Source organism: Glycine max, chromosome 4, assembly GCF_000004515.6.
Source record: "Glycine max cultivar Williams 82 chromosome 4, Glycine_max_v4.0, whole genome shotgun sequence".
NCBI lineage: Eukaryota > Viridiplantae > Streptophyta > Magnoliopsida > Fabales > Fabaceae > Glycine > Glycine max.
This window is the reverse complement of record NC_016091.4, coordinates 38756186-38767328: the sequence shown is the minus strand read 5'-3', so window position 1 is coordinate 38767328 and position 11143 is coordinate 38756186. Positions and strand designations below refer to the sequence as shown.

General features: G+C 33.1%; 1 protein-coding gene across 5 annotated transcripts; it reads right to left on the bottom strand.

Annotated features, from left to right (window-relative positions):
* Window positions 1–505: 505 nt before the first annotated feature.
* Window positions 506–6831, bottom strand: LOC100787391 (protein LONGIFOLIA 2). Of its 5 annotated transcripts, XM_006578469.4 has the most exons (8): window positions 6137–6831; window positions 5933–5993; window positions 5768–5824; window positions 5507–5678; window positions 4868–4938; window positions 2352–4463; window positions 2086–2236; window positions 506–1544 (listed from the first exon to the last, which is right to left on the bottom strand). In XM_006578469.4, exons 4-8 carry the CDS (start codon window positions 5661–5663, stop codon window positions 718–720), a joined length of 3318 nt encoding a protein of 1105 aa, XP_006578532.1. In that variant the 5' UTR covers window positions 5664–5678; window positions 5768–5824; window positions 5933–5993; window positions 6137–6831; the 3' UTR covers window positions 506–717. The 5 variants fall into 5 exon arrangements, with proteins under 5 accessions (XP_006578532.1, XP_006578530.1, XP_006578531.1 ...); XM_006578467.4 differs by having other exon boundaries at window positions 5768–5993; XM_006578468.4 differs by having other exon boundaries at window positions 5507–5824.
* Window positions 6832–11143: the final 4312 nt, after the last annotated feature.

The following is an 11143-nucleotide window of genomic DNA, read 5'->3' as shown; positions in this document are numbered from 1 at the left end:
CGTATAAATCTACCAATTTGAGAAATGAGATCCACCACACTCCATTGAAATTCGTAGTTTGAGATTTCATTTAAGAATACATTTTACTAGGATACATTATTTATTAATAGGTTAGCATTAATCAATTATTTTAAAAAAAAATTGAATTATGAAATATATTAATTATAAAAAAATATTAATTTAATCATAACACTACATGATAGATATTTGTTATTGGGCTTCTAATCTGGATAGCCCATGATAGGTTCAGCCACTGACTTGGTACTCAAATTGAGTAACTCAATAATGGTCTCTATTCTTATCTAACCTGACTATAAAAGTTGCTTCATTAGATCGTTTTAATGCATGCACAAGTTTGAAAAAAAAAAAAAAAACCCTAGTGATTAGACATAGAACAATTCTATCTCATTCTTTTCTCTACACGATTAGATCAAGATTATGAACATGGATTTATTCTTCCCTACATGTACACACATTTTAAAATATAATGTACAATGAAAAGATGTTTCACATAAGGAACTTTTGGTTTTTATGTATTATGTATGGCCACAAATTCATGGTAACTCAAATTTCTTTACACCTTAGCAAAAAAAATTAATAACCAAAGCTCTAACAAGCAAACTTATATGCCTTGACACAAGAAATTTTTTTATAAGCAAATGACAAGAAAATTATATGGATCTAATATCAGTGAGAAAAAGGGAAGAATTGAACAAACTACTTTCCAAATAGCTTCCTGCGCCTAACCGATGGCTTGACTCGCAAACCTGATGATTCACCAATCACAACCTCATCTACTAAGTCCTTAAATAACAGTCTCTCAACATCCAACACAACCCCAGGTAAGTAACCATGAAAATCTGTCCAACTTTCTGAGCCATGCATAACATCTTCACACAGCATATTTTTCAGACCATCATGATCATCTTCTAAGCAGCATTCTGGCTTCTTGGCTTGAATTTTTTCGATCTCAAAGCATAGTTCTTTAAGAAGCTTTTGAGCACTCAAGGTTTTTTTTGTGAGTCTGTTACTGTTAGGCTGAAAACATGGCTCGGGTGAGGAGCCGAATTTTGCACCAAGAATCTCATTCACAGAATCAAAGATGAGTTTCCTGTGAAATTTCTCTTTGTTTAGCTTCATGTTAGCATCTTTTCCAGGGCTGCTTTCTTCTTTTGAAAGTAGACTACTTGCTTTGGTCTGTTCCAAGACAAGGAATAGCTCGGGGTTAATGGGATGACCCGACGAGTGAAGTTGAAATGTCAGCAACTCGGAACTCAGATCTCTGAGTAAGAGACCTGAAGCTAATAATATTTCGGAAATGTATCTGTGGTCTGGATTTGTGTTTTCACATAGGGAAGCAATGTAATCGATTCTAGCTTCATCGTGACTGGAGTTCAGTCGTCGAAGCTTCTGGACAAGGTGGTCTATGTTCTGTAATTTCTTGCGATTGATCTCTAGGGATCCAGTGCAGTTAAATGAAAGGCTATCTGCAGGGTTCCACTGATCTTTAATCTCATTTTCTTTGGATTCTTGAGCATCCTCACCTGCAGAATTTGATCTTATAATTAGATAGGTGAAAAAAATCACATGCTTTTGGAATATCATATGATGCATTCAAGTGATATCTATTGGGCAAATCTTAAGGACATGAAGATTAAACAAGGAAGAATGTACAAGGCCGAAAGGTTGCTTAATGCCATGGCCCATTACAATTTCAATTATGTCTAATGTATGTGCTTGTTTTCTAGCTGGCACCATTACCATTGTTGCCTTTGACAGTGACTAATTCTTTGCGTACATACACTTCAAATCACTAGAGGCTCATTCTAGGAGACAAATCTTACATTTATTACTGAGATTGTTATCACTTGTCACTCCTAAGTTACGAAAAAAATTTCAACCACTTCTTGGGGAAACATTTCAAAAAGAAAAAGGATAAGAGTTCACTTTATATACAAAATTGCAATGTATCAGGATGCTGAACTGACTGAAACAAGAACTTGTCCTATAATTTTATTTAGTATAGTCCTTAGATATCATCTGTATCTTATATTTTTTTCTTTTTTTTGAAGGCTGAAAGTATACCTTTTGAATCTTCAGATATCTGCTTTACGGGGGATGGCATGTCATCTCTGTACACTGAGCCATCAAGAACTGAGATAGGACTTGGATGTTCCGGGGTATCTGTTGCTAGTTCTGCAACTGTCTCATCCTCATCCAACCTTGGAGTTGATTTCTGAAACATTAAACAAAACATACACATTATCAACTGATAAGCTATTTGCTAATATTTAACATTATATTTTGCTAATCAGAAAGCTTGAATATAAAGAGATAAAAATGGCTCCTACTTTCTGCACTGTCTCTGAAATCAATTGCTTCACAGCCTTCAAAGATGGGCTTTGGCTGTCATCAATTTCAACAGTTTGTAAACTACTTGTGACTTCCATATCCATCTTTGAGTTGACAGTTAAACTGTTTGATTGCAGAGAAATTTCATCCCCCTGGAAACTTAAACTCCTTGGTTCATTGCTAATCTCACTCAATTGCTCATCACCATGCGGTACGTTGAGGGATTTGGGTCTTTGTCTTCCACCTGGTGAACCCGATTCTGTTGCCTTCTTACCAGATTGCCTTCTGGGTTTGTTGGAATCTGATGGTGGGGCAGGGGGACGAGACCGCTTCTCTAACTCCAACTTCTTCTGTTGCAACCTTGGGCTCACAGATCCTGAGTGCTTCACTGAACTTTGTCTATTTTCTTTTGGAAGTTGTTGAGACCTAGATTGAGATTGTATTAATCTTGTAGTCTTACTACTACTTGCTTTCTTATCAATGGAACTGGCAGACACATCCCGGTGAATGTTTCTGGGAGACTTATCTTTTGCTACTCGAGTAGTAGATGTACTGGTTTTATTATCAACATATACAGCACCATTCTGGTGTTTCTGGGAACCAGAAAGGCCACCAATTGGAATGACTGAAGAAGCAGGAATCACAGTTGTCTCAACAAGTTTTGCCGGTTTCATTATCACTATTGAGGATTCAAAAGCCCTTGCTGAGTCAGATCCTTTGACTGTGGAAGATAGAAAATTGTTTCTCTGAGTGTTTTGTTGCCTTACTGACCTTGTATTCTGATTTTGATTGGTAGCTTTTGGTTCATAGTCACTTTGACTTCCAACAACATTTGGAGCTTGTTCTTCTTTTCTGCTCTCTAATAGTCCCTTTTCTTGCATTGCTTCAAGTATCTGTTTTAATGCTCTAAGATCCCTTCCAGATTGTTTGAATTCAAGATCCTTCAATCTCTTCTCTATCTCACTATAAACAGAAGGAAAGGAATCCGGTGCTCTCGTTGGAGCTTTTACGCCCCTTAAATTCTGTTTCTGGGAGCTTTGATTTCCATCTTGCTGCTTCCATGGTGCTGGTTCAATGGGAACCCTTGAACTTCGGATGGGTTTCATAACCAGATCATGATTCTTTCGCCGTGGGGAAGTTGGGTCTTTCAAAGACATTTTTGGAGAATTAGAAACTCGGAGTGGCCTGGTGAGTCCATTTTTTGATGATCTAGGGAATTGACCATTATCTTGAGCTGAGTAAGTTTCAGTTGAACTTGACTGACCATCACCAGCCAAAGAGGAATCCGGTAAAGCTTCCAAGCCCATTAATTTTGCCACAACACTAGGTGGACGACTTGGGGTTGCTGAAGGCTGTTGTAGGGTAGGGAATTTGTCATTTGAGGTGGAGGTGCCACTGTAAATGTTTCTTGAGTGGTGAGTGGCTTTTGAGTCAGTGCTGTAACTGCGCAATGAACCTTCCTTACTATCCAGTGAAAGTCTAGGAAGCTCTTTTAGCTTTGGTGTGGATTTGATGGTTTCTCGCGATTCAAAAGATAAACGGCTTATTTCTTTACCTTCATAAGGAAACCAAGGAGCACCCTTTGAGATGGAATGCCAGTGTCCATCTTTTACTTCATGTGATGATCTCGGAAGTTCTTTAGTTTCTGCATAATACCAAGGTGCTTCTCTAAGTTTAGCAAGGACTCGGATGGACTCCTTTAGATCAATAGGCACACTTTGTTTTCCATCTATTCCAACTCTGTAAGATCCATCAACAGATTTGGACAACTGAATAGGTCGCGGTGAATCCCTGTGCTTTGTGGCATTAATGGCAGATTCCTCTTTGGCTGTAGTCCTCAATGACAGTCCTCGAGCTTCCCTATACATTGAATCTTTCACCACATCCCTCAGATCAAGGGAGTTACATCCAAAATGGGGAGAGATGGTAGATTGGTTCATAACTGCATCCCTTGAAGGAGTTTCAGGAAAAAGAATCCGGTCATATGGAGCCTCTGCTTCAGCCTTGCAGTCCAGAGAGGACACCGATGATGAACAAGAAGAGAATGATGCTCTTGATGATTCGGTAGAAATTCTTTGCCTTTCATTCACACCCTTGTTTAAGCTAGTATCCTGCAATTAATTTAATAGGCTGCATAAGTCTAGGTTTCATGCGCATTTTTTTTAATACTGCACGAGTTACAAAAACATGCATCAGCATTGGAAAGTATCTGTACATGAAATTTATTCAAAAAAAAATTCAGATGATTGTGCAGAAGGACCAAGGAGATGTTAAATATTGAAAATGATTCTGAGGATGATTAAAACATTCTCAAGTCTCAGCCTTTTACATTTGTCTCCAATAAATGGCAGTCAAATTCACTCATAAGTGATGGACAGAATCAGTAAATAGATTCATGATATGGTAACAAAACAATCCTGCCTCAATTTAAAGCCTAATTCAATTCAATTTTAACTGAAAAACAGTAAGACAAAAAAAAAAAAGTAGAAAATGAGGGCGAAAAGAAGGTTCTTACAGTTGCTGTTTGTTGATGGAGTATGATATCAGAATCTCTTTCCAAGCTGCCCTCACTGAAGGGAGAATTACCTAAGGAAAACATAAGAATTAGATGCAAGTTGGCAAATACTCTACTCTAATGAAACTGAAACATATGACCAAGAACCAACAATGGTGACGCAAATGACATGAGCAGAACATTTCACAGAGAGGATCACGTATACAACAAAAAAGATTCAGATTGAACTTACAATAAAAAATAAGAAATGAAATCTCTTTAAATAGTTTATCACAAGCGTCTTATCCACACCTTATACTTTTATTGAATACAGAGAAAATTCAAATACCTCCTGATACAAAATTGAAAAAAAAAAATTGCAAAACATCCTACCCCCCTCCCTCCTTTCCAAACTGTGAAGACCTTGAATAACCAATCAGACGCTAATTCATAAGAAAGAAAAAGAAAACTATGAATATGCAAATGCAACTAACACTGATACAAGATTGGCAATTTGGCATCAATGTGATAAATCAATCAGTAATCAAAATCATCTCTAAAGTCAACGGCTAAAATGTAAAATCATTTCAGAGATTGACAAGGAGGAAAAATTAGAGACATAAAACACAACTGAATCAGTAAAATTGAACATGTTCCTACTATGTTGAATACCAGAAGCAAGCCTCTTCTGGCTAATGCGGCGAGCCGTGAGAACATGGTGGCGATCAAAGAGTTGGAAAATCCCAGTCATGCATCCTATCTGCTTCTGCAGATCTGGGTTGTCATCTGCTAAAGAATGCAGGAGCTTTGCTGCCATATTAACCTTTTTCTTCTGCAATTGAACTAGACCCTTCAACCACCACAATCAATTATACCCTCTTCATAAAAGCTTTATGATTTATTACTCTTAAATCTACTCACACAACACTGCAAAGTGCAAACCCCTTTGAGAAAGGATTATGATGATTGATGGTGCTACTACAAATAGAACAACACAGAATTCAGAACTTCACAATTTCACAGGGACCATCACCATCCTAAAACAAAATCCATTGAGCTCAAAAGAGAAACTAAATGAACCTCAACCTCCTCTATTTTCCTTCACCCTCAAACTTTAGTGCAGGCCTCAATTTATGCAGTATTAACCCTGATGATTACAAAAAAAAAAAAAAGAATGAAATAGTTTCCACAGTTCTGTAGTTCCAAATGGATGGAAGCATTCAGAAAGATATATGCTTTCCCAGTTGCAAGCAAACAATTTCTGGAAAAATTACAGGAAAAAAAAAATACCCTCCAGCCAATTTCGCCAAATTCTACAGATTTGGGTCCTCCCAGTCATGAAAGGTGAAAACTTTATCACATAGAAACTGAAGTCCCATTTTTTTCTTTTTTGGTTGTCACAGCTTCTCCCCCAACCTCCTCAGCACTTGCAAAAGCCAAGGAAAACTGCAAGGTGAAAAGGGAAGTCCCAGAAAGCTTAATCAATTTGTTGAGTTTCACAAAATGAAACCATACAACACCTTGTATGATAACACTGACAGCCACAAACAATGCAGATGGAGAGAGAGGGTAACCCAACACAACACCCTCTTACAGTGGACACAAATGAGAAGAGATGAACAATGGCTTAAAGCTCCAAAAATGAAACTAGTACAAATGTGTCTGTCTCAATGGAAGGAAAGACAGAGAGATAAGAGAAAACTGAAAAGGGTCATTTTTTTTTTCTTCGGGGGTATCATGAGAAATTAAGAATGTGCAATAACAATCTGGTTAGAGCTGGCACAGAGGTTTTGGTTTATTATTATTATTATTATATTTTGTTTTTAGCAGATTGTTAATTGTATTAGTGGGGAGGAAGAGGGTGAGAAATGTTTGTGTGGGTCAGATGTCATGTAGACTCTAATAGATCACAAGACGATGATGATCCATCCATGTGGGATGAAGATGTGTAGGTGTGGAGCTGTCTGCATGTGCATGTGATATTGTCAGGGTAGAAAAAGAGGGACTGAGAAGAATGTGTAACAGAAATATATAACTTGAATAAGAAATTTTTTTGTTCAGCAAGAATTAATAAAAAACTATCAACCAATTTACAATACCACATTTACATATCATATCATATTTAATCGACTGATATATACCCTTGAATAATGAATATACTCTCCCAATAACATATTTAGGATTTTAATTTATTTTTATATTAGAATTTAATTTAAATATTCTTTAATTTTAAAAAAGAAAATGTACACTCTCACTTAATCATAGGCTCTAATTTTTTTTACAGGAATCATAGGCTCTAATGTATAATTAGAAAGTTGATGTTTTTAATAATTACTTTAAAAAACAAACATAACATGAATTTTTTTCTATAGATTATCTTTTACTAGCTAGAACTTGAACTCAAGTATTTAATTCAGATTTTTTAAATTATTTAATATAGTTATATATATAAAATTTAAACTCAAAACTTTTGATTAAGTAACAAATAATCTCACATTAATCCATAACTCAAAAGTTCTGATGAATATTTTTTTATTAATTATATCTTTAACCATTTATTATAGAGAAAACATTAAAAAAACATGAATGAAAGATTACGTATTCTGTATTTATAATTTTTTTAAGTAACTGTATTTATAATATTGCTCATTTATTATTTTACTTATAACAATTAAATTGAGTCTGATATTTAGAAAAGGAAAAAAAATCCGAAGTAGATGCCTTACTTTATAATTTATTTAAGTACTGAAAAAAAAAAAAGTTAACCTTGAATCAAACAAAAAGGATGTTTCTTCTCTTCTCTCCTCTTATTTACCAGCTGCAAAGTGAAAAGTCCAACCTTTCTTTTTCAAACAGTTGTCAGGTACTGAATCACTTTTATACCCTTTCATCATATAATAATATGTATCTGTATCCTACGGCCTACGCTCCTCATGGCTCAACCCCTGAAAGTCTGAACTCGAGTTTTTTGTTTTCTTTTCAGGGGAAATTTCTTTATTTCGTCATTTAAAATTCAGTACCGTTTTATTTTTATTTGAAACCTTCCAACTCCATGTCTAAAAGAATATATTGAATCCAGATTAATTCAACTTGAGAAATAAATATTTTCAGAACTTGTATTTATAAAACTCAAATCTGTAATTTTATTTAAAAGAATAAATGTTGTTTTCTTGGTAATTAAACAGGGTAAAGTAACTAAGCAAATAAATTTTTTAATATGATCTTGAATTTATAGATTAAAAATAAACTGAATTTATTTATTTGGTTTTCTTTAAATTTTCTGGGAAATTCATGTCTTTATCTTCTACCCTTAAGACAATCCACTAATTTTTCAACTATTAACTATATATTTCCAACCAAATTACTCAGCTATGATTTTTTTTTTTTAAAAATAGTGATTATATTTTTTAAGAAAATTATCACACTTCGTCAACAAAAAAAGATGATCTAATGTTTACTCGTTGTATAACATCATAAAATAATGAATGTATTGTGTGGTCCTTTCTATTGATTTTTATTTTTATTTTTATTTTTATGGTGAATTTGGAATATCTAAACTGAAAGTCAAAATCTGACAAAAAAAAAATAAGAAAGTCAAAATCTTAATCCCTGGGAATTCATTGAATAGACTGGTCATGATATTTATAGTATGCACATATCTACAATACACACATACATGTACACATCGAGGCAAATACAGACATGTATACATAAAGGCAAATACAGACATGTACATGTAAAGGCAACTTTGATACATTAAAATAGCAAGAGCAAAATAGTCCATTCCTTAACCTAATACACGGTTTAATATATCTTAACAAGCTGAAAACAGTACTCGAGATGGAAGCATGCATCATTGGAGGATGTGATATATAAGTGCCAAAACAATTTGTAGTTAGAAGAAATTGGTTCATTCTGAAAGATATGGCAATTATTTCCCATAATAAGGTTAGAAGCTGGGTTTCTACAATAGGGAAATACTGAAGAAGAAGTATTACTCACGTCAAACTACATATTTTACAAACATCCACATTCACTTTTTTTTATTAGTGATAAAAGACAAAATGTTTGTTAATATTCTGTCTGGGGTTAGATTGTTTAATTAAACAAAATTCCTAGCTTACATCATGCATGCTGTAATAACGTGATTCTCTCTCTCTCTGGATTTCTGTATTTTTTTCTATTGACAACCTATACAATTTATTGTGTCGTTGATGAGTTTATTCCTCATTAAAAATACGTCACCATACATGGAGGCCATTATTCTCGATTCCCAAAAGTCTCAAAGCAGCTTCAGCTAACATTAACAACACCATGTATTTAATTCGACCACGATGTTGACCGTTGATTACGTATTTTCTTTTTTTAACCATGAGTTATAATTCGTTACAGGAGACCATATTGTTTAACTTAAATTAGATACTACTGAGTCTACCATAGTGTATTTGATTGACATGATGCAAATAAAGAAAATAAAAATAATATAAAAATATTTAAATTAAAATAAAATATATAAGATGTGAAATCTACATAAAATTCACTCTATGTGTTTATATTTCCCTCATTTTCTTCTTAATTTACACCAAACACAAGCTGAATTCAAAAAATTCTATTTAAATATTTAATGCAGTTAAACTATTTTATGCAATTGATTACACACTCAATTTATATATCCTTTTTATATTTAACACGCGCGTGTGCGTACGTATATATATATATATATATATATATATACACACACGGATGAAGAGGGGTAGGTAATTAAGGGCCCGAGGACTCCTGTTTTTACACTTATAAAAGTGTGTAAAATTAATTATTTATGTCATTATTATAATAATTAAGATTAGCTAGTATAAAATTAGTTGTATTTTTTATTATTATCGTAATGATTAAGGTGATAGTTAGAATAAAGATATGTAAACTTAATTAACTAATTATGTGTTTGTTGTTTTATGATAACGATTAATGTTACTATCATTTGAAATAAAAATTATGTTAATTTTATATGTAAAAATATTAAAAAAATATTATTACTTATTAAATGTTAGACATTTAAAAATTATAATGATTGAGAAGAAAAAAAAGTAAGCCCCTTAATAGGTTTTTTGGATCCGTCCATATATATATATATATATATATATATATATATTGTTATTATTATATTAGTGCGAGATATTTGTTAATTTTGTTGATAATTGATTTAAAAAATCTAACTGACTTTTTCTTAGTAAGATATCTTGTTTCAGTTTTTTTTTTTTTCATTTAGAGAGTTTCAATTAAGGTCTTTCCCAAGGGGAGAGTGATTGAATAAGTTCTATTTCAACAATATATGTTGATTAACATATATGTAACAAAAAAAATTGGTGAGCATATATATGTATAATTTAATCTTGATTATACAATTAAAACGGATATTAATGAAAATTAGATTCAAATATAATAATGTTAATTATTCATGTGTAATTGACTTGGCAGTTGGCACTAGCTAGCTAGAAATGGTTCTTATTCCATTTCTGTTATCCTACTAGGCGCGCATGCGTTATTATTTGCATGTAAGATTGCAACATTTGGGGGAAGAGTAAATGATGAAAAAGTCCGTTATTGAGGAAACTCGGAACTCCGTGTCAGACTCCTCGGGCACATGGCTCCCCACCTATCCCTAATGCATTCCAATTCTCCCTACAAGCTATGCATGTAGGTGTGCATTTTCATCCTTACTAAATTGTTTTTACTGAGTTTCACTACAAAAAATAATAATTAAAATGAATATATGGGTCCAATCAATCCTCATAAATAATGTCCGAAGCGGTCTTTTATTTTAGGACAAATAATTATTTTTATTTTTAAATGTATAAATTATTGATAAATTTATTCTTGGAATATTAAAATTCAAAATTTAAGTTCTAGAAGTGTAAAAAATGCTACTAATTTATCTTACCATTAATTTTTGTTTATTACCGTTAATAAAATAACCTACGTGATACAGAGAGATGAATTTGTCACAAAATTAATCGCCAACATGATCATACTGAATAGATTGGATGAGAATGGCAGTAATTTTTTGTTGGGGGAAAATGATAATAATTTTTTGTTGGACGAAAATGTCAATAATTTTTTTTGGACGAAAATGCCAGTAAATTTTTTTTTGAACCAAAATATCAATACAGTTTCATTGGACAAAAATGTCAATAAGTTATCATTATTGGACCAAAATGTTAGTAATTTCCAATTGTATTAAAATGTCAGTAATTTTAGTCTTTCAAGAACGAATTTATTAGCCATTTACACATTCAGGGA

Bases quoted from the DNA above. Each gene is read 5' to 3' on its own strand.
- LOC100787391 (XM_006578465.4), bottom strand. From the start codon at position 5,663: ATGGCAGCAAAGCTCCTGCATTCTTTAGCAGATGACAACCCAGATCTG. The intron at 4,939-5,506 runs GTAGGAACATGT...TGTTTTCCTTAG, and splicing joins TGCTTCTGGTATTCAACATA to GTAATTCTCCCTTCAGTGAG. The intron at 1,545-2,085 runs GTATACTTTCAG...CAAATTCTGCAG, and splicing joins GATATCTGAAGATTCAAAAG to GTGAGGATGCTCAAGAATCC.